The 22,435-nt window shown below is 39.8% G+C and overlaps 1 protein-coding gene across 5 annotated transcripts in view; it reads left to right on the forward strand.

Moving 5' to 3' along the window:
- Positions 1-22,435, forward strand: part of adgrl3.1 (adhesion G protein-coupled receptor L3.1) — a 208,470-nt gene that overhangs the window by 96,484 nt on the left and 89,551 nt on the right. For all 5 annotated transcript variants that reach the window (XM_036516462.1, XM_036516463.1, XM_036516464.1 and 2 more), the window contains exons 5-7: positions 3,516-3,625; positions 17,767-17,781; positions 20,719-21,519. In XM_036516462.1, coding sequence (XP_036372355.1) covers positions 3,516-3,625; positions 17,767-17,781; positions 20,719-21,519 — 926 coding nt within the window. The remainder of the gene's footprint in view (positions 1-3,515; positions 3,626-17,766; positions 17,782-20,718; positions 21,520-22,435) is intronic.

Consider the following 22,435-nt stretch of genomic DNA (forward strand, 5'->3'; position numbering starts at 1 on the left):
AATCTAAACTGGATGATTCTATTACAACTTGTGTATGATTCCAAAGACACTTGAAATGCTGGTATTCTTTAGGCTAAACATACATTCAGATGTGTTCTCACTTTTAAAGTGGTCTCAGCTTGTGGCCCTTTCATACAGTATCTTGCCAGGTGAACACGGTTTCCTAAAGAGTCTCCAGTGTTTTGTCTCCTTGGAATTCAGCAGAAATCAAATCAAATGAATTGAGAATTCAGAGCCATTCCATGATTGCTGGCATTGTGTTCTGTGTTCGGCGTATGTATGTGTGAATGGCAGTCAGCTTAGAGTGAGAGGCATTTCAATCACTGTAGCAGACATTCTTTCCTTTGCTGGAAATACCAGCAATCTGAAAATATGGCGCAACAGTATTTAACTGTAGGAGGGAGCGCCCGACATGACTGATTCATTAGGGCCACTGCTTGTTTGAAGTGGTCATACAGATCTAAGGGTCTTATACCAACGGGAAAAAGATGGATGCCTAGAAGCGCAGCTGTGAAAGATAATGAATCACGTTTATTCTCTGCTGTTAGTGCATTTGGATATGTGCCACAGAAGAGAGATCCGGATATTGACTTGTCTGTCACTCGCACCCACTGTCTCTGTAGCGCTTAGGGACAACCCCTTGTCTTCATTTTGTACTGATTTGTCTCCAGCGTGTGGGAAGTGACCGATATCTGGACAAATCTCAGCGCCCCCTCAGTATTGTCAGGGACAACAAAGCCCGTGTCATCTTACCAGCTGCCTTTGGAAACTGACCAATGACATCACAGAGCTTTCTGTACCTCTGGTAGCAGTGCACTGCTCTTGGCCTGCGAACACAAAGGGACCCTGCATTGTGCGTCTGGCTGAGAGGCATTATTTAGTTAAGTACAGTAAGTGGCATTGCTTTTTCCCTGCATGGGCTCCAGGCGTTTATGTCCCGGAGTTTTTTTTTTTTTTTCCAAAGCAGAATACTGATGCCCCCCGTGCTTGCAGTGGCTTGGAGAAAAATGGCCGCTGCAATTAGTTCAAGGCACAGATAACCGGGCCGATAAATCTCAGTCTCATTAGAAGCGGCTCCGTTTTTTTGCTGCGTCCCGTGTTCGATCTCTCGCCACCCGTGCTGGGTGCCGGGCCCCCTTTTATTGTTTTTTTTTTTTTTTTGGGATAAGCGGTGATTACATTTTGTGCCCACACGCGCCCTGTTGAGTGTGTCTCATCCGCCGTTGTCAGCTCTTTGTCTGAGGCCGGATCTGCCAGCGATGACAAATGACAGATGAGGCACTTTAGACAGCCAGACTGAATGGGGAAGAATTATGAGTGGAAGCGCAGCGGAAGGAGCAGACAAATATTAACATTCAAATATGCTGACATTTAATAGCAGGGCCAGGTAAAATTATAATTAGTATTTTAGAAATGTATTACCTTGTGGCTGTGGCTAAGCAGGCCTATAATGCAGACCTACACCTACCCTGTAATTAAATGTCAGAACTTTGTGCAGCTTCCCTTTTTGGTAAAAAAAGAGGGGGAAAATTGATGATATGAAAAGGGATACTATACTTCACATTTGTTAAGTATTTATTTATGTGTATCTCATTTTAAAAGAGTGCATGAGCTATTATGCAAACTATTTTAATTAAATGGTGCTTTCTTATAAGCATCATGGGTATGAATAATAATGTGAAGTTGAATTGGAGGAAGAAGACAAGAAAGACGAAGAAGATGAAGAAGACAAAGTAGAAGATGAAGAACCGAAAAGAAGAAGAAGAAGAAAAAGAAGAAGTTGTTTATGAAGCAAAGTAATAACTGTACTGTTGTCAAAAACAATTTTAGCAAGGCTTTGATACAGTAGTCTGTGGTTTGCTGCTGTTTACATGAATGCCATTTAATGAGTTAACTGACAAATACTGGAGGTGTTTGAGGTGCTTAGGATGAATGATATGGGGGTCATGATCCTATAAAACTGGAATAATGATGGAATTTTCCTCTCATTAGCCCCTGGCTTACATTAGAGGACCCTTTAATGTATCTTACGATGTCATTGATTAGTTCTTAGCGGATTACTGTTAATTGAAATGTAGAGTAACCTTTTCAATGTGAAGTATTGATTAGTAAACCATGTATGTTCCATTAGCTCATTGTGTCTTTTTTGGAAATTACAATGGCAATAAAAGGACTTAATAAATAAATAAAGAAAAATAAAACAATAAATAAATACATACATACATAAAACAATTAGTAAATAAAAATTCAGAACAACCCTTTTATTAGTGTAGACATTTTGCATTCTTGGTCTGAGCAGATGGAGCATATCAGCTTTTTCTGATGGACCATTGCATTGGTACTTGCAGCAGGTCTCAGTTTCTTGACTCATATTTACTACAGTAAGTCACCCCCCACAGTGCTCCATAGGGTTTAATTTAAATACATAAATTAACAATAGCCCTCCCCCAAGGGCTCTGAACTGTAAGACAATGTGTGAGTCATTAACGGCGATCACTTTGGATTCCACACTCGCGGTTCTGTGCATGTCTCCTAGCCCTGTTTTACGGCAGTTGTCATGCGTGGTTAATCCACTAACATGTATTTAAATGCGACTAGGCTGTGATCCTTCTGTATTCTGGTTACCAACAATAGAGCATACCTCAATCCAATTATATTCCCAACGGCTGGGAAGCAACATTGATAATGGATGTTAATCGCACTTGAGTGCACAATGAGTGCTTATGTAGGTTATTGTCCTGCCCTCTGTGCCAGAGATTAATTTGTGATTGGTCTACCCACTTAGCATATGTTTACACTTAACACATTAACCATGTTATTCTGTCCTTCCACTTTTCATTCACACGTCCATGTTTTTCTGTGTTTGTTTAGATCAAATTGTTAACCAGTTTATAAATATAACATCTGCAAGAGATAATATGTCTAAGATATATATGGATACATGATTCAGTAAAATAAGCAATGTGTCCTTTCATGGATACCAAATGAGTCTGACAGGGAGAATTGCCTACAGTGCCATTAGGATCTGAATCGGAGAAAGGCCCTTTTAGCATTTTGGTTGAAATTGCACTTGGTATTGTCTGGTTTCTGCTTCTGCTGCTGCAACTGTATTATATAATAAAAACAGTACTGCCCGGATCCAGTCTAAACACTGTGTTTGGGTGCTATGTGTTATTGACACTTTTAGCTGCAAAACATTGTGAAGTTAGTGATTCTTGCAGTTAATAACCAATTTGTAAGAATTTTAAAAAAATTACACAAACAGTAACACAATTGGTTAAAGTGTGTCACTGAAGTGAAGGACAATGCGTATTTCATATTGAATTTAATCTGATACCTTGTCTTTGATCCAGAATTCGTAACGTTTTATTTTTCCCCATGTCATTCCCTTGAGAAATGATCAGCCTCTTACAATGCACGCGGTATTTTTGGGTGGTTTTAGTCTTTAAATGCTATTCCAAGGTGATGCTCCTGGTGCTCTGTGACTGATGAGGTTCTCCTTTGTTGAATTGCAGGTGTAACAATCGGACACAGTGTGCTGTGGTGGCCGGTCCAGATGTGTTCCCAGACCCCTGTCCCGGAACGTACAAGTACCTGGAGGTCCAATATGAATGCGTTCCCTACAGTAGGTATCACCTCCTACACCCCTGGAGTAACAGTGAGTTACCATGCCTGCAATCTGAAAATGGACACCATTGTAACTATTACAGATATTTTAGCTTATTTAAATACATGTCCAAAAGGGACATTGCACACAGGCCTTCTTTTCTGTGTGTGTGTGTGTATGTGTGTGTGTGTGTGTGGATGCATGTGTGTCTGTTGTATAAAATTATTTTGTTATTATTATTATATGGTGGAGGGTTCCTGAAGGACAAATAAATGTATGAAATTAATAGCGGCTCACAGATCTTCAGAATTATTTTCCTCAAATGGGGCAGCAATGTTTGAGGAACTTGTAACCAGTTTTACAGTTTAGTTACCAGGTTTGGCGATGCCACTGTATCCTAGAAATAATGGTCTAATAACCACAATATCTAGCTGTATGAATGGATAATGTAAAGAAAGGAGGTTACTATATGTAACTCACCCTGTGTAAAGGAGTCTGCCAAGTTAAAAAAAGTAAAAAACGGTGGCAAAAAGCACCATTGTGGTAAATAGAATAATAATAATGCATTTTCTTGTTTGGTAACATTTGCAATTTTATGAACAGTTTTTAAGGCCTTGAAAAAGCCTGGACACCCACAATGATGCTGATATTCTGAAGAGACATTTGCACAGCGGGTGGGATTTTGTTTCCTTGCCCACGCATATAGTTTAGCCTGGGACTGATATTTCTACAGTGTATTTCAAATTGTAACAGATTATTACACATGAAAGGCCTGGTTGTACCATGCAATCACAGCACGTTTCAGCATGTTAGCCAGCCATCTGAAAATGTGTGTCTATTGCCAGAATGGATCAGACACATACTCTATTCACATTCACATTTACACCGAAAATATTATAATACTGTGATATTGTATAGTTCTGTTTTGCAGTTAGGACCCTGCTGCAATATCATAATGCCTTCGTGAACTATGTTGTGATTTAGGACAGGACTCTTATTAATATGAACATTTTTGATTTATTGTTGCATCATATATTTAATCTAAAACACTATTGATTTATTTTCCTTTGTGCAGAAATCAGAAATAAAGGTATTGATCTGTTTGTGTGTTTTCATATCTTCATTCTGCAGCACCAACCACACCTAGTCCCTGAAAATGTATTTGTTCATTAAAAAACACCATATGGCCGTGCACAACCCCACTATATATCATGTTTAGAGTCCATACGATATGTTTGCATTAATAAGCACTTGCTTGATGGAAACCCTTTCTTCAGTTTGGGAATAGTAAGGTAATTCAAAGTTAACTTAAAACAACCGAGGGTAAATTGAACAGTTTGATGGAAGCATGTGTAAGTATATCATGAGATCGATTGTTCTGGACGTTACCTAAGAGGTGTCCAGTGTGCTGAATGAAGACTCATCACAGATATCATGGGCCCTCTCAGATCACATCAGTCATTTATCCTGGTCCCCAATACTCCACTGGGATTTGCTGGAATCACTTTATGGCTTGAAATGTTTGTGCCTTTATTAACACTGAGGCATATTGTATTTCTCTCTCACTCACACTCAGCTAATTTGAGTGAAAGATGCTGGAGTAGATAAACTGGGCTACATCAACAGTGTGGGCTAACGGCTGTAACGCTTGCTGATCAGGCAGTAGCGGTGCGTATCCTCTGCCCCGCTAAACAGGCAGCGCTTGCGCTTACGCTTTGCTTTTAGCGAGGCGGATGGCACACATGACAGGGAGGAGTGCAGCCATGTGCTTGACATGCCCGAGTGTTCTTCTAAACCTGGAAAAGAGGGCACACAGAGAGCATCTTCATCCTCATAATGTTTTATGGAGCTGACCACCACCTCGCTGTGACCTGGTCACTTAGAGCGATGCAGGTGGCTTCGAAAGTCGATTATGTGCCTAATTCATTCGTTTCAAATGTCAATTGTTATTACTGCTGTCAATTTTATTGATGATAATGGTGTTGATGATGGATGAGGAATATGCAGTTAGCAATATCTTTAGCAATATAAGTTGTCGATTTTTCCTATGTGAGAGTACTGCAAAATGTGTCTCCCTTTGTATTAGTGTTGACAGGAGTGCCTTCCTCTCCAGCTAAGGGGACTTTGTGTGCTATTGGATAGGATTGCTGCATTTTATCATATAAGGGGCAACATGATTCCCTTAGAAACGTTCAATTATAGTCTATAATATCTACTGATGGACAGTATAGACAGTGCATAGACTAGTAGATTGGATAATGCAAGTTTGAATCCTCTTTACACCATGGGGAAACATAACATGATATCTTTATAACGTTATGCAGCGATTGAGTTGCTTCAGAATTACCTGTATAAAGGAAATGGCAGGCAGGGGATGAAATTCACGTTTATTTGATTTTGAAAGACTTTTTCTGTCTCAGTTCCAACACCAAAGTGAGCAAATGGATGAAGTTAGACGCCCTAAAAAAGACTAGAGATTGACAGAAGAACAGAGCTGGCCTAGTTTTAAGACTTCTGTCGTGATTTGATTTAGCATGGTAGACTAAACGATTCTTGAAATGTCGCTTTGATTATTTTAATACTGGACTTTTGCAGTGTTTATATATTTTAAAAAACCTGCACGGTTTATAGATACTGTCAATATATTTAAGGTTATAAGTGTAGCATTGGAATTTTAACTTTTAACAAGTAGTTCCAGACTGAGCAGCAAGAAAGGCATCCAGCAGGAAATGATGTCATGTGTCATTAAGTTTGCCAGGAGTTCTTTTTGATTCCCTAAGGTGTGCTGCTTATGTATACATAGGATGGCATGACGACCACATGCCAAGAACGGCTCATTATGATGATTGAAAAAGTGTGCCAGAATTTTGTGAAAGAAATGAGTTGTGCCTAAGGTCTTGTTCGACTTAAATATATATATTTAGTCAGTCATTTAGTACTAGTGTTCCCAAAAAGGAAAGATCAATTTGAAACAAACAAATAAGCAAAAATGTCCCCCTTGTTCGCATAATCCCCTTCCCGTTGGCTTTCAAGTCAATTTGGTTATGTCGGGCAAAATACTGACAGCATGAACACTGATCTGAGATCTCTGCTGTAGAGGTGAGGAGAAGGGAAGGGGTGGTTAGATACACAAGCAGTGTGTGACTCAGTAAAAAATCCAAAAGATTTCAAAATGTGCAAAAGGGTAGAAAATAAGAGGATTATTATGTAAATGATCAGCGGGACGCCCACTCAAAAAGGCAGTGGATTTGTGATGGGGTAGTTATTGGACAGTGGAAAAGATTCATAACTGCAGGCGCTTCCAGACCTGTGAGCGGCACAAGGGTCCATGGGTTTGAAATAATAAGAGCCCCAGCCACCCATCAAGACATTTGCTTCAGCAAAGAGTCTTCCCCTCGCATCCCGCTGACAAGTTGTCTCACTGTTTTCTGTAGAGCATGGATTCATCAGTATTCTGGTCAGAAGTGCACTCTTACAGGAAGTTACTGCTTCTGAATGATCTTAATATTTTTAAGCATCTTCATTACATTTTGGCAGGACTGACACATCAGATCAAACCAAGGGTACACTGCACCACTAAAACGTGAACCAGAGGGACAACAGGATTCACACCATAATATAAAATGAGTCATACTTATCGAGGTAGCTGTCTTTTTTATTGCCGCCCTTTCACTCCATAAAAGTGAGATAGAAGACCTCACTTAAATATTTTAGAAGTAAGGGGAGGAAAGTTGAGAAAAAAACCTGCCCATTGATATTTCATTGCTGTTGGCACAATAGAATAGTACTGGTTATTGTGAAGTTCTTTTTTTCCATCTTCTGCGGACGTGCTACTTGCCACTGCCACTTGATAAAATGGTGTTCTGTGGATCTTCACGCTCTTAGTGAGAAAAGGCATCGCAAGCTATAAAATAATACTATATAATAAAAAAACCGTTTGCTAGCAATAACTCACTGATTTGATTCAATTATGGCATGCTGCTGTTGAGAGAGTTTTGATTGACTCATGTTGTACCAGCCAGTGACTGGTATGTGGTAGCTCCTCCCCTTATGGGGTTTGAAGCCACACTCCCACATCACTATATATTGCATTGACTTTATTTCACCCCCTGTCATCCATTGAAGAAGAACAAATGGCTTCACTGTGCAGGGCTTGATGTGATTACACTAATATCACAGGGATAAGAAGTAGCAGATATAGACTCATACCTACATAAAAATGCTGTTTTACATGCCTTCAGCACCCAGTGGGATTTTCGCTGGATGAAAAAAAAGAGTCAAATTGCATTACAGTGAATGATGTTTTCCACGCCGTCCCAGCAGTCAGCAGTCACCACACTATGTGATCGCCCAGCTTGGTGTGATTTCCCTGCCACTTGGAGATTTCTATTCCACTTGAGTTGGAATCTATGCAGTTCTAATGTAGTATCCAATGGACTGAGCTGGAGTCAGCCACACGACACTGGTGTGAATGAGACATTCAAAATGCTCGTTCATACCAGTTCATAATGTTCATATACTTCACATTATAGTGTTCATTTCTGTGGTGTTCATTGTTGAGAATGTGTTTTTTTGTTCAGAATGATGAACAAATGCGCAAATTTTAATAACTGATGAATTGTAATGTATTAACTATGGAGCTACTGCATTATAAAGAGGAATTGCCATTAAAATGTAAGGTTGAGGACAGATTCAAAAGCGCTCATTCAAAACATGCCTAAATTTGCCAACTCATGACAGCCGTAAAATGGTAGCATGCTGCTAAGCTTGCGTACATCCCAGGATGATGCCCTCGTGAAAACAAGTCCACCAATCACACAGTGTTTCTGATAACGAAAACAACAATAGATCATTGACTCTCCTCTCAACCTTTTTGGGTCCTTTTTGTTTCATTGTCTGCTCCCTTGGTAGGTGTCTCCAGAGGTCAGCGCTGTGGTCTTCAGAATGCAGTCTCATTCACAGGCTTAATTAATCGGGCTCTCACCTAACATACAGTAGTTGAATTTTCCTGCTGGCTTGCATGTGAAAACAAGCCTGAATCAGCCAGTCCCTTAGCGTGGTGACCTCTGTTTGTTACCAGATGAATTTTTCATTTTGACCTTATCCAAGTCCGCCTCTCCAAATCCCCACATACACCTAATTAAAAATCTTTTTTTTTTTCGCTCTCCGTTGCCATGGAAAGCATTTTGTCCTTAATGTATGCGATTAATGCAGATAGGATGCATAACTGTTGCATGCTTTCGGTGGCTTTGTTTTTTTTGCCTAGCGGTTGTTGTTTCCAGTGCGTGGAATGAAGGTAGATTGACTATGCTGTGGACGGAGTATGGGCAGCTTGTCAACTGTCATTGGGCCAACTCCATAGAATATGCGTGGTCCAGATTCCCTGAATTCGACTGCTTATATAGACTAAAGCATTTGCATCACAGCAGGATACGATTAGAGGAGAAAAGAAACATTTTAGACATGCCTGCACATTATGAGCTCTGATTAAAATATGTCCCCATTTGTTTTCCATTCAATAAACCTTGGCTGATAATTACATTCACATATCCAAAAATACACACATATATTTATATAAGTCATTCTAGAATCTAGATTATTATATATACATATATACATTGGATATATGTAATGGAAAAAAAGTAAGAAAAAACTAATTTTGCAACAATTAAATCGTAATTAAAAAGGACTTGACACATGTTTCATATTAATATCAATACTGTTTCAGAATGTTTTCTGCTATAAAAGACATTTTAAAATCAACACTTACATAAGTGAGTTTTTAAAGCAATATGAGAGATCTAACAGGTTTTGGAAGAGGTCAAATAGTTGGCGCCCAAATTGTAAGTGCATCAGTCACAGACATGGCAAAATTATTTGATGTGTCAACGGGAACAGAATCAAAAATTATGACAACATATGCCAAATAACGAAAAACTGCATCGGGGAAGAGAAACAGAGATCGCAAGTCAAAACCCATCAACAGGGACAGACAAACGCTTAGCAGGATAGTTGCCAAAAACACAAAAAAGTGGCCTCATAAATGACCACAGAGCTGAATCTACATATCCATGTCCTAGTCTCAACTAAAACTGTATGTTGTGGTCTTCACAAAGCTGCAATTTGGAAACTGCTTGTAACCAAGGGAAATGCATAAACTGGTGTAATGAGCACAGATCCTGGACTTCTGAGCAGTGGAAGAAATTAATATGGTCCAATGTCGTATTTTACTCTTTTTTACATATCTGTGTGGGTGTATGTTTGGTAGTGGAACTGTTACAGTATAGGCAGCCATCTTGTGGGCTTCATTGAGCCTGATTACTACTCTACATGATGGAATGCCCCCTATGGTGCAGACATTGCTCCCTCAAGATGTTCCCGAAATCCAAGATGAAAATGTCCCTGTACACACCACTAAACTGATTCAAGAGTGGTTTTGTGTACCCCAGGATGAAGTCAAACACCTTCCATGACCTCCCCAAATGCCAGATTTAAACATCATTGAACCTTCATGGGAAGCTTTCTACTTCCTAATCTCTCAAAAAACTAGAGGCTTTTTTTGAAGAATGGTCCAATATGTCACTCAGCACAGTTCAAAACTTGTACAACAATATTCCAAGAAGGACTGATGCCATTCTGAAGGTAATGGGCAGTCCAAATTCGTATTAGTTAATAAGTATTCATATATTGGTTGGTGTTAACATTATTTTGTCTATCCCCTATATATTGTTAAGAGGAATTTTTCCCCAATATGATTTTAGCCTGCTGATCATCCTCAAAATGAAAAACTATATTACATGTAATGTGCAAATTACATGTAACGAGTGGCAGTTTTTAGGCAATAAGCATTATTGAATAACAGCCTTTGCCTGTTATTGGCATTTCACTGTGCATCTGTCACCTGCATGGTCAATCAAAAACAGCAGAAAAGGAGCAGTGCTTTAGAAATCAATGTATAATAAGTCTGTGTGCTGCTTGAATCTCACAGACCGCAGGTACAGGAGCAGTATGCAGCTCGGTATCCCCTCAGCCTCCCTTTGACAAAAGGAGACCGAAAAATGTGGTCACCTCCTGCGGTCCCGCAGCGCTTTCTGTGCCCAGCATAATGGTGTAGATCCTCTGTGAATCAGTGGCAATCACACCCTCCCACTCCCGCCCACTAGAAAGGGTGGAGCGTGAACCCTGCGAAAAAAATGACCGTGAACGTAACCAAATACATATGTCACACAAGGGGTTCATTTGCCACCCCCACCACCCTCCGTGGAAGGGCGTTCTGGAAACGATGGCAACAAAGGCGGCTCTGTGGAGTCCGTGCCTGTCAATAATTTAAGCCCCGCAAAGTGTGGTGGGGCGAGGAGGTGATGTTGATTTTGAGGACGCACTGAGAGCTCTTCATCACTCGCACTTCACTGCTCGTCACCCAGTGTGCCGCCAATGTCAACGCGGCGAAGGCGGCGTCACCGCGATGGATGCGGCTCAACAGATGGCCGATTGCAATGTGAAACATCTGTCCTCTTAACACCAACCCCCCGCCCCTGCACCCCCGCCCCCACTCCCTGCATGTATGGTACATATAGTACGAAGTAGCAACGTAGGGTGGCCTTATAACCAGAAGGATACAGGGTCCGGTCCTTCATGTGCCACTGCTGTTGTATCCTTGAGCAAGGTTCTCATGATAAATTGCTTCAAGAAAATATCTCCCTCCATAAAGACACAACATATAAATTGTAAGCTATATGAGGCGCCATGGGCGTAGGGGTGTGCTAAGTAAATATTTCAGGCAATGTAATATGTCTCGAGAGAGTGCTGAAACATACAGACTTTAGTATAATTTGTAAATTATGAATTTATAAATAGTGACTAAGACCGCTTTTATTAAATATTCTGGTGTATTTTAACCAATCAATACATTTATGGAGACGTACAGAAACCAGAGGTAGAAGGTCTTTGCGTCCTTGGAGAAAGGGTTGAATCGATAGACCAGCAATCAGCATGTCAAAGTGAAGAATCCCTGCGGTGAAAAGCATTGGTCAGTTGATGGATCGCTCCAAGAAATTCAGCCTCGTGAGTTTGCAGGTAGATCTTTAACAATGAAACCTGAATCTGTTTGGCATGAATTTCTGTATTTGTTCTCTACCTGTAACAAATAGGCTGGTCGCCCTTGTTACCTTCAGATGTAAACCTGGCTGATGGTGATTGAAGATATCAGTAACAAGAGCAGCTGCACAGGCGTTTTGCACACTTGACTTTGGACATTACACATGTATCATAAAATGTGATGGATGAACGTATAGTATCTTTTTCCTCTTCACATTTCTTGTATCACATTAATATTTAAATGTTCAACACTGACATAAAAAGTATAATAGCCTGAGCATGAGATATTTTAAATATTTTTGAAGAGAGTAGAGTATATAGCCTATAAGTCATGTGATCATAGTATGTTGTGTAAACCTCTTCAGTGTCACAAGGTTGGAGGCCCAAGTAAACCTCTCCCCAGTGTACACCCATACATACCTATTCATGGTGATACATTTAGTAATATAGTCAATGCAGCATTTGTTATTGCAAAATAGTATTTTGTGCTGTTTTTTTTTTTTTGTTTTTATTTTCTAGCCATCTAATAGCCATAGTGGTAGTCAATTTCATGCCTTAGATAAGTGACATTTGGATTAGTCTTACGTATTTGGTTATTTTCAGGTTAAATTAATAAATGTCTTGGCAAAACTGCTTTGTTACACCTATAGTGAAGCTAGATATTATATTTTTCTGAAGTGCAATTTTATTTTTAATAAGTATAAATAGTTGTAGCAAATAGCAACATTTACATTTTATTTTAATTATTTATTACTTAGCGAGTCATGGTAGCTACCTTAGGACAACATCTTTGAATATAAACATTTGATGTGTCTGAGTGACCGATCTGGGCAAAGCTAAAATGCCCTATGTAACGGTAGGCAGAAGCACTTATTTATTTGCATGCTTCCAATTGTATATCTGTAAAGAGCAAATCTGACTGAGAGTGGTTTCAGCCAGGAATGAATACATGATCAGTCACTGTTTTGTGGCATAATCTGTCAATAGTCAGTATAGGCGATTGAAGTAATAGAACCACAGGTAAACAAATAAGAGGCTTCTTCTTTTTTTCTTTAAAGTTGGTTATAATGTGGAAAGGCAAGGCTATTTAAATACTTCAAAACCATTGCGGGCTTCTATCTACCACCCAATTGGCAAACAAGAACAAAAAAAATGTACATTTTAATGCAGCGTGACATGGAACGTCATTCAGAATCCACCAGATCCATATAGATTAGATGCTGGATGGAAAATTATTTTTTTCTTTGCTGCTTGTGGCAATTTATCATCACTATGTGTCCAGACTGACTCAAGCACTTATATTCAGAAAGATGGAATTCCATTGGAGACAAAGTGCTGAGTATGAGGTTCCCCATGCTATGGTGAGCTGACCATATCAGAGGACATGATGTTCAACATTGTCTAGGAGCTAATTTGGGATGCATCGCAGCGCAGCAAAGGCTTTGCCAGCTAAAATGTTTTTATAGCAGAATGAATCCCTAATTGCGAGGGAAGGGCATGAATAGCGCTGTTGTATGAATTATAGCGTTCCTGGTGACTCGGGGCATGTGAGAATGATTTCCCATAGACGCTGTATGGGGGAAAGCGTAATCTATCAGGTCCTGCTCTTTACACATGCGTCCCTAGCATGAAGTATTTGGGGGTCTCTAAGTGCTTAGACCATCAGCCTAATTGGTAATTTGACACCCTGGGGCTGTCACGTGCCCGGCCGTGCCAGTCAAGGTCCCGGATTGTTGCATTAATCATGAAGCACTCTTAGGATGTGTTTGGCGAATCGGCACAGTGTTCCTCAGGCCTCTGTGCATTTATTTTAAGCTCTTTGGAAAATCAAGGCGCAATTAGAGTCTGCAGTCGGGTACTTATACTTTACGCTCCAATTCCAGTCATAATTTTGCTCAAAACGTGTTTTTTCTCCTCTTGTTTTATTTGGCTTTCTAACGTTCCCTGTGATTGGTTGGCCGCGGTCCAAACGTCTGCACCTGTCACGAGAGATCTCTCCCAAATAATCAAGGCTTGCAGATTTTGGATGCTGTTGTGGCTCGACGTACCCCAGCCAGAGATTGCAGCTCTGACCCTTCATACCCCTCGGGCTCATGCAATCGAACCCTCTAATTTGAGTAATTATGTAATTAATTAAGGATGGGAAATCTATTCGCAATTTCCTTACAGATTTAAATAAAATGGGCTTCACTCAGCCATGATTAGGTGCTCTTCCCCGGCTGCGGTGACATCATTCCGATTACTTCACAGATGTGATGAAGTGAAATATGTTAATTATTAAAACCCCCAGCCAGTGCAACTGCACCTCATGGGGAGTTTGCCACAGTCACGGCATTGATGTTTGCTTCACATAACCATGTTGATGAAAGATGCTGTACAGTGTTCGATACTCACTTGCCATTATTGACATTGATGTGATAACATTATGGACTCAGTTGATGAGCGTCTCTTGAATAATTGATGATAAGTTGGAACAAAAAAAAAAAGTTCAAGCCATTTACTGCGACTAGACAGTGCAGCTTCCTCCCCGTCATCACATGTGGAATATATTGTCTGTCATAGTTCTGCAGGGACATTGTCAGTTTTATCATTTATGTCGCACACACGCAGGTCAAGGGTAGCTTGCAGTTTATTTGTAGTTATAATGTGTAAGCATAATACAACTCAGCCCTTACATATTAAGCATTTGCTAATGATTCACAGTTGCTAAAGCAATCTAAGTATCATAAAGCTAATAAGACAGACTAATTCAGACTAGTTCACTGAAATGGTAGTTAAGTGCTATACTGAGACTCAGTGCAGTTGTGCAGTATCAGTCTGCTTGAGGACCCCAGGTACATTGTGATAAAGATATTTGCCAGCTGAGACTGAACCTTATTATGGACACGTTGTATGTTCCACTCGTTTAAATACTTTTTTTCTCTTGGCCCTTGAGAAACACTGAATTTAGATCCCTGTCATTTCTAATGATGGCGTTTACCGAAGACAAATTATTCTTGACCGCCCGGGCAATTCAAAAGTGACCTTGGTCATACAGTGGACAGCTGATTTAATTTCGGGAAAGAGATAGCATTCTGATAGGCATACAAGCTTATTGTTACACTGAGCTGGAAAAATCTAATGAATGCATTTAGATGTCTCTACTTATTCTTTAATATCTTATTTATTACCTTCTTTTAATATGTTGATGCAAATCACACTGCCCTGCTGTTTGGGTGAAAGAGTACCAAATGTCCCTGTCAGCTCCTTCGCAAGTGAGGTAATGCCACGGGTGTAAAATTTCCAGCACTCGCTGCGCAATTATAGTGCATTTTGTGTGTTCACCGAGGTCCAATTTAGGAATGTTACGAAGTGGAGACTTCACTGAATGTCCCTCAGAATAGTCGTTAATCTCACTGTGCCATCATGAAAGGTTTTGAGCTCAGTAATGAATAACTCAATTAAACAAAAAAAAAAAAAAAACTTGGCTGCTGCAAATATAGCAAAGGGAGAGATTATAAAAGTTCTGCCATCTGACTATGGGGTTTTTTTTAATGTTAATCATTGCAGTTTATATTTTTTTTACTCATTAAAGAAATGTCATTATCTTTTACTATTTGTATTTTTTCTTTTTTTTTTTTTTTGGGGGGGGGGGGGGGGTGAATAACAGAGAATGTCTTGGCTGCAAAGGCAAGAAAAAGCAATATTCATAATTGTGTGCCATCTCAAATTCTTGTACACTAATGAATGTATCCCCAGACACACTTCAAAGTCTGACATCCTCATATTTTGAACCGTAAGCATTCTTTGTCATATAGCCTGAGTTAAATTATCTTATATAGGGCTGTGCAGGACCCATGCACATCTGTGTCTGGTCTACATAATGACAGGTTATGAGCTGACCAAAATGACCAGCAGTCCATATTTATCCACCACCATGTCAAAATGTCCTATTCAAAGATGCTGACCAGATGTTGATATGTTTTGCCGTTCTTTTAAATGCCAGTGGAAGTTTGTATAATGCCTGGATATTCAATAAATGTGATACAATGTGATACAAAACATTTCTCATAAAACAGGATGTTGCAGATAAGCAAACTCATTCAGCTCCGGTGTTTTCGTAAAGTATTGTACAAATTGAATGGCATTTGTTTGACATTTAAACTGCTGTTTCCACTGCTTGTTGTGTCCATACTTTTCTCCCCTCAAATCTATTAACTCTTATTATCCTAGAATTTTACATTAGGAAAATGTTTTTCAAGAACTCTTTAAGCACTCAAAGGCAAATACTGCATGGTGAATATATAAGCATGAAATAGCATGCTGTATTTTGAACATTTACGTGTATTTTATCCTTGAACAAAATTGAGTTGTTATGATAATGTTAATATCAAATGTACATATACATATCCATCCATGGGAGTAGGAGGAAATTGATTATTATAATCACATAGTCTAAGACACAGTATATGAAGCACTGCCGTTGTGGTTCTTGCTTTAGAAACCCCACAGGATCGCAATCCTAAATGTGATGAGAGCATATGCTTGTCTAAAATGTTTTAGACTAACTAGTGTTCTTTTATGACAGAACAAGACTTGTTACACTTGCAGGGTACACATTTTGTCCCCCCACTGGAGTTGCCTGGATGAAAGATGATTTCTATCAGTTTATTCGGGAAGCATTTTTAGTTGAGGTTTCAGCAACAGTCATGATTATCCCCTAATTTAAACAAAGAATTTTAGAATGAGAAATGGAAGCAAAGGCTGACATTGAGGGTCACACCCACATTTCCATGGTCACTGTGCAGCTCCCTGTGTTGGGTAACTCTACTGTTGTTAGACTTGGCATATACTCTCTTAATGAGTGCTACATTAGGACTCACAAATCAGCATTCATATTTCAGGTGAAAACTGCATGGGTAAAATGAGTGTTCTGTCCTGTACTGGGGCTCTCTCAGGTCCAGAAGGCAGTGTCAAATGTTTAGGGGTAAAGCGTAGTCACCACACACCGACTACCTGAGTTAGTGAAGGCTAACAACAAGGTAATGTACCGCACAGTACCTAGGACGTTGGAACACAATGTAGAGAACGCAAGATATGATCTCTGTTTGGTTCACTGTCTGTTTATTTATGTTAGAAAGAAGAATCCTACTGTCTCTACATCATATGTCTTAGAGTATTGATTTGGATCCATGCCATTTGTGTCGGTATCTGTCTTCTAACTGTCTAGGTGTAGTTTTTGGAAATAAATAGCCTACCACCTCCAAAGAGTAAAGTACATTGGAATCTTCTTTTTGCTCTTTTTTATTCATCTTTACCATTTCCTTCATACAGAACAGTGAATTGTTGGTGACCTCCCAGTGACACACACACATACTCTTTTTATCATATTGGTTCTCTCTGGATTACTTTCTTTTACACATACAAACACCTGTACACAGACACACCACACACTTACAAACAAACACAGACAGGGACACACTCATTGAAGTCAATAATAGGAGTAGCTCTTGAGAGTTCAACCTCAAAAAGTACAATATGAGGTGGTACAGTTTAATAAGTCACTGGATAATTGACGCCCCTTCATATTATAGAATGTGTTATGATATAATCCCTAAATTTATTCTGGAGTGAACCTTTTTTATTGCAGTGTGCCAACGATTTGCAAACTGGCTGATTTTGCCAAAAAAAATAAGAAGAGTAGAGCAAGGGATTTTAATGGATACCTGAATATTTTTGTCTTTGCTAACATTGTCCAAATTACTAGTGATATATAATTACCAGTGATATACAGTCTTCATGTTCCTGTCTCTCCAGTTGTTCTTTCCACAGGGTATGGCAGTCAATACATTTAAGGAGCTGTTGTTTTTATTTTATTTTAATAATAGTCTCACCATGTTATACAGTGATGTAATGTATTATATGATTTGCATATGATTTGGTGGGTTTATCAGGCTGTGGTAAAATGTGATGAGGTTGTGCTGATCTGGAAAGGGTGAATATAATTCTTTGCTAATTGTTGCATCATTAATCTATTCTCTTTTCTCTCTTTCTTTCTTATCTCTCCCCAATGCCTAACATAGAAGTGGAACAGAAAGGTAATTCAATACCTTTGGAATTGCAAACTCCGTTTTTTCATGGTTACATAAATAACATGCTTTATCTGATAATAAATGGGATTCCTTATCAGCTTCGCCAACACCATGTTTCTAATCACCCTTTTATCTTTTTGCTGCTGAGTATGCCATTGCTCTAACTCATGTTAATGACTCATGGCTGCCCTGCGGTTGCGAGGTGGTTCTTCCTTTACATGAGGACATCGCATGTTTGAATTAAAAACCATTGTAATCCATGAGAGGTAAGGAGATTTATTTGGCCCTGGTCAGTCCAAACCACAATACAGTTTGCTCTTACCGAAACCGTGATGTGTAGCAGATGGGGGAGTAAATGTAACATTTCGTCATTGCATTGCACAATGCACAATGAATCCTTAAAGTCAAAGTGCATTATGATTTAATGCTAAGAAGTCTATTAACATTTTTGCAAGTTATATATTTGTAGTGACTATATTTTGCACAACTTACCTTGTGTTACCCGCAGCAGGCAGCTGTCTGAATGTCAGTCATCGACAAAAAAGGACGTGAAAAAAAAAAAAAATAATAATTAGTTGATAAATTAATCACCATAGAAACAATTTAGATTTTTTAAAAGATTCTTTTAAAGATTAAAGTTTGTTTTTTTAAAGATTTTTTTTTTTTTTTTTACATGAGATGCAAATGTTATGTAAAATGCTTATTTTAGCTCATAACCTCTTCTTGCTCTTTGACAGAGTACATCACAATGGTAAGCAGCTGTATGGGGTGTAATTTATGTTACATCTTGCCTAAAGCTCATAGACACTTGGCCCCCGCTGATAAATGAGACTTTTTTATTTGGCGGGAGCCTTTGATATCAATTCAGATCAAGTCGTGTTGGAGATAATCAATTGCCTACCCAGGTGAACTTCTGGCATTGTAAATGAAGATAATAATCTCAAAGATGGTTGTAACCTTCAGGCATTTCCTGTCAAAGCTAGACAGAGCAGGAACTGCATGACGTCCTCACATTATCAACAACGTACGCTCACACAGCTGAAGTGCTTGTGCACCTGCTTGTCAGCTAACAACATTCAGATTCCGCACCAGTCGCTGCTTTGCACCTTTACAAGCTTATGATCCACTCGGCCTCAGGAATAATAACTCTGTATTTTTGTATTAAATTCCATGAATAAGGCACTCAGCAGCAAAATTGGTAATTGATGTGAAATCGTATCCTGCCGACTGAGTTGCAGTCGCCTGTAAAGTTACGTTAAAATCTTGTTTCGGTTGCTGTAACTCTGATTTTCCTCTTAATGACCTCTGTCTCTTTCGCTTTCATCCACGTTTGGTTGCATCTACAAACTCTCTCTTGAAAGCGCTTTCCAGTCAAATCCTACCCCTCACCTGAAGATATTTTAAAAGCTTTCAATGGATTTCCATCCTTACAGGCAAAGTACCATAGCAGTTATTGACCCCAGCTTGTATCATGAGGTTGCAGGTTTAATTCCCTTGCACGCGACTGCAGTTACAACTTTGGCAAGGTACTTAAGCTACATTGCAGCTGTGCAAGTTGACCTGGACAAAGGCACATAAATAATGATTCTACTGAGTCACCATTTATACAGCCTTGTCAACAGGACGTATCTTAAGGCACTTTGTATGTGTCTAAAAAAGATTATAAAACTGTAACTTTTGGTTCCAACAGATTACTCACATCATCTGTCTGAAAAGATACCCACCCCCTCCCCAGCCAAACCAAAGGAACTTTCACATTTTTATTGAAGTTTCTGGAATCATAAATCACATGGAGCCAGGAAGCAATTTCATTCCTCATTACTTTCTTGTATCAATTCAGACAGCAGAGATGCCTTTGTCTCCAGCAACAAATATATGTTGTCCGTTCTTTGAATCCCCAGACTAATAAATGAATGCTGCTTTCTCCGATCCCCCTCATACAGAATCTGCGGCATGTCACCCAAGCAAAGAGCAATTCCTTGTTTCATCTTGCATAACTGACATTGGAAGCTTAAACGGTTTCCAGACATCTGGTTTCAAAGCAGAGGCATTCACAAAATATAACAGTTGCATATATGTTTACAGATACTGTGTTTTCTGAATACAAATGGTATGTGTTCAGTATTTCACCTTTTCTTTTTTATGGAATTTCAGTCTGTAAGCTCCCAAGTAATTAGTTTGTGACTGAATATTGATTTGAATGTAGCCGAGTTTATAGAGCGAACTAATTAAATTCAAAGTGAAACAATTACGTATGGCAAAGAGTGTATAGCTATGCTTATTGTATGCATTTTTTTTACTTAATTTGAATGTTTCAGTTAATTAAAATGTTCCTTTGCCATTGTGACCAGTCATTAAAGGATAATACATTTAGAAGAATGGTATTGTTCATGGCGAATTTAAGAGGATGTGAGTTTATTGATCTGCATTAGAATGCTGTTTTCTCCCCTCTTCTAAAGACAAAATTTCTCAGGAAATGCAGTTGTACTTGAAATGAATGAGTCCTGGAGTGCTGTCTAATTGTGTGTCCAACCCTGTTTTGATCAATAATGGCAATCACTCAACCCATTCTGTGTTACCACAGAGGAAGCCTCTTGGCGAAAAGATTGTAAACTCAACTGTGGGAATAGAAATACAAGGTCCATGTTCCTGTCAGGAGACATTCCCATGTCACACATTCCAGGCAAATGACATGTCTGAATTTATGAGTATCTGTGCAGTGCAGTTACTTTGTAAACTCACTAGATGATATAAGACTATGCATAGCAAATTAATCACTTAAGCAATGACAGACACGCCGGCTCCGAAATGCTGGTGATGGCATCGGTACGTTTGACAAGAATGGTTGACATTTCACCTTCTACACCATTCTCTTCACTGCTCACATGGTCATTGGTTGTGAAATAACCTATCCACTGTGTCTCATTCATCTTGACTCTTCAGTTTTCCTCTGCCCGGGTCTCCTGCGAGGTGTGTACCAGAGCGAACACCTCTTTGAATCGGACCATCAGTCGGGGGCGTGGTGCAAGGACCCCCTGCAGTCGTCCGACAAGATCTACTACATGCCCTGGACACCGTACAGGACGGACACTCTCACAGAGTACTCCTCCAAGGAGGATTTCATCGCCGGGAGGCCCACCACCACGTACAAGCTGCCCCACCGCGTGGACGGCACGGGCTTCGTCGTGTACGACGGTGCGCTCTTCTTCAACAAGGAGCGCACACGCAACATCGTCAAGTTCGACCTCCGCACACGCATCAAGAGCGGGGAGGCCATCATCGCCAGCGCCAACTACCACGACACCTCGCCCTACCGCTGGGGCGGCAAGTCGGACATCGACCTGGCAGTGGACGAGAACGGGCTGTGGGTGATCTACGCCACCGAGCAGAACAACGGGAAGATGGTGATCAGCCAGCTCAACCCGTACACGCTGCGCATCGAGGGCACCTGGGAGACGGCCTACGACAAGCGCTCCGCCTCCAACGCCTTCATGATCTGTGGCGTCCTGTATGTAGTCAAGACTGTCTACGAGGACGACGACAATGAGGCCACGGGGAACAAGATCGACTACATCTACAACACCGACCAGAGCAAGGACGGCTACCTCGACATACCCTTCCCCAACTCCTACCAGTACATCGCCGCCGTGGATTACAATCCCAGAGACAACCTGCTGTATGTCTGGAACAACTACCATGTGGTTAAGTACTCTCTGGATTTCGGAACAATGGATAATCGGCTCGGTAAGTGTTACTTGTTTTCTACAGATGCTTACTGTGGACTTAAACTGTAACTAAGACTTTTCTCTGAGAGTTAATCCACTTTATTATTTTGCATGTAAATCTTATCAGGTCTAGGAATGGATGGCATGCATGCAGGAAGAACATTTTATCGTTGAAGGTCAGGGCATCTGGCTGGACTCATCAAGCATAAGTTAACGGCCCTTACACATCTAATTTATGGATATTTTGTGCATTCAACCAAACACCTTTTGCTGGGTTTTATCTTCTTGTAGAAATGTACTGACGTACCTTTTATTCACAGAATGAGTTTGGGTAGTCTTCATTAATTGTTCTCTCTGAACAAGATGTGAAGATGATTACATACACACACACACACACACTCTCGTTAATTAATGACTTTTTTTGGGGCGTTTCATAAGTAGGTCACAGGAAAGATATAAGTGGAAGATCATAGATCAAGCTAGTGAGGTGAATGATGCAATTTAGTGGCTTGAAAGCATTTTACATTTTGGAGATCTAAATCATTTGTTAGGAATTCTAATTTAGATATTGTTTGTGCAGCAGAGGCATTATTCAAAGCTTTGACACTTGTAGTGCAAATTATTCCCAAACTTGAATTCTGCACTGTATCAAGTATGAGGCAGTGGGGATAATTATATTATGAGCAGAATGCAGTCATACTTATTCTGTTTGATTACACCGGTCTAAAAGTGGTTTAGTACAATCACTTTTTTGATGTTGTTGTCCTATTCAGTTTCCTGTTCTGCTTTTGTTATTCTGTAAGAAAGTTTACTTATTCATTATTTTATTACTGAGTGGAAAGAACATTTGTGAGATGGTGGAAAACATTTTATTCTTGAGTTGTACGGTTTGGTGGAGGAAAATTGGATTCGGTGCAGTTGGAGTTGGAGAGTTC

This window comes from Megalops cyprinoides, chromosome 22 (genome assembly GCF_013368585.1).
Source record: "Megalops cyprinoides isolate fMegCyp1 chromosome 22, fMegCyp1.pri, whole genome shotgun sequence".
In the NCBI taxonomy this organism is placed as follows: Eukaryota; Metazoa; Chordata; class Actinopteri; order Elopiformes; family Megalopidae; genus Megalops; species Megalops cyprinoides.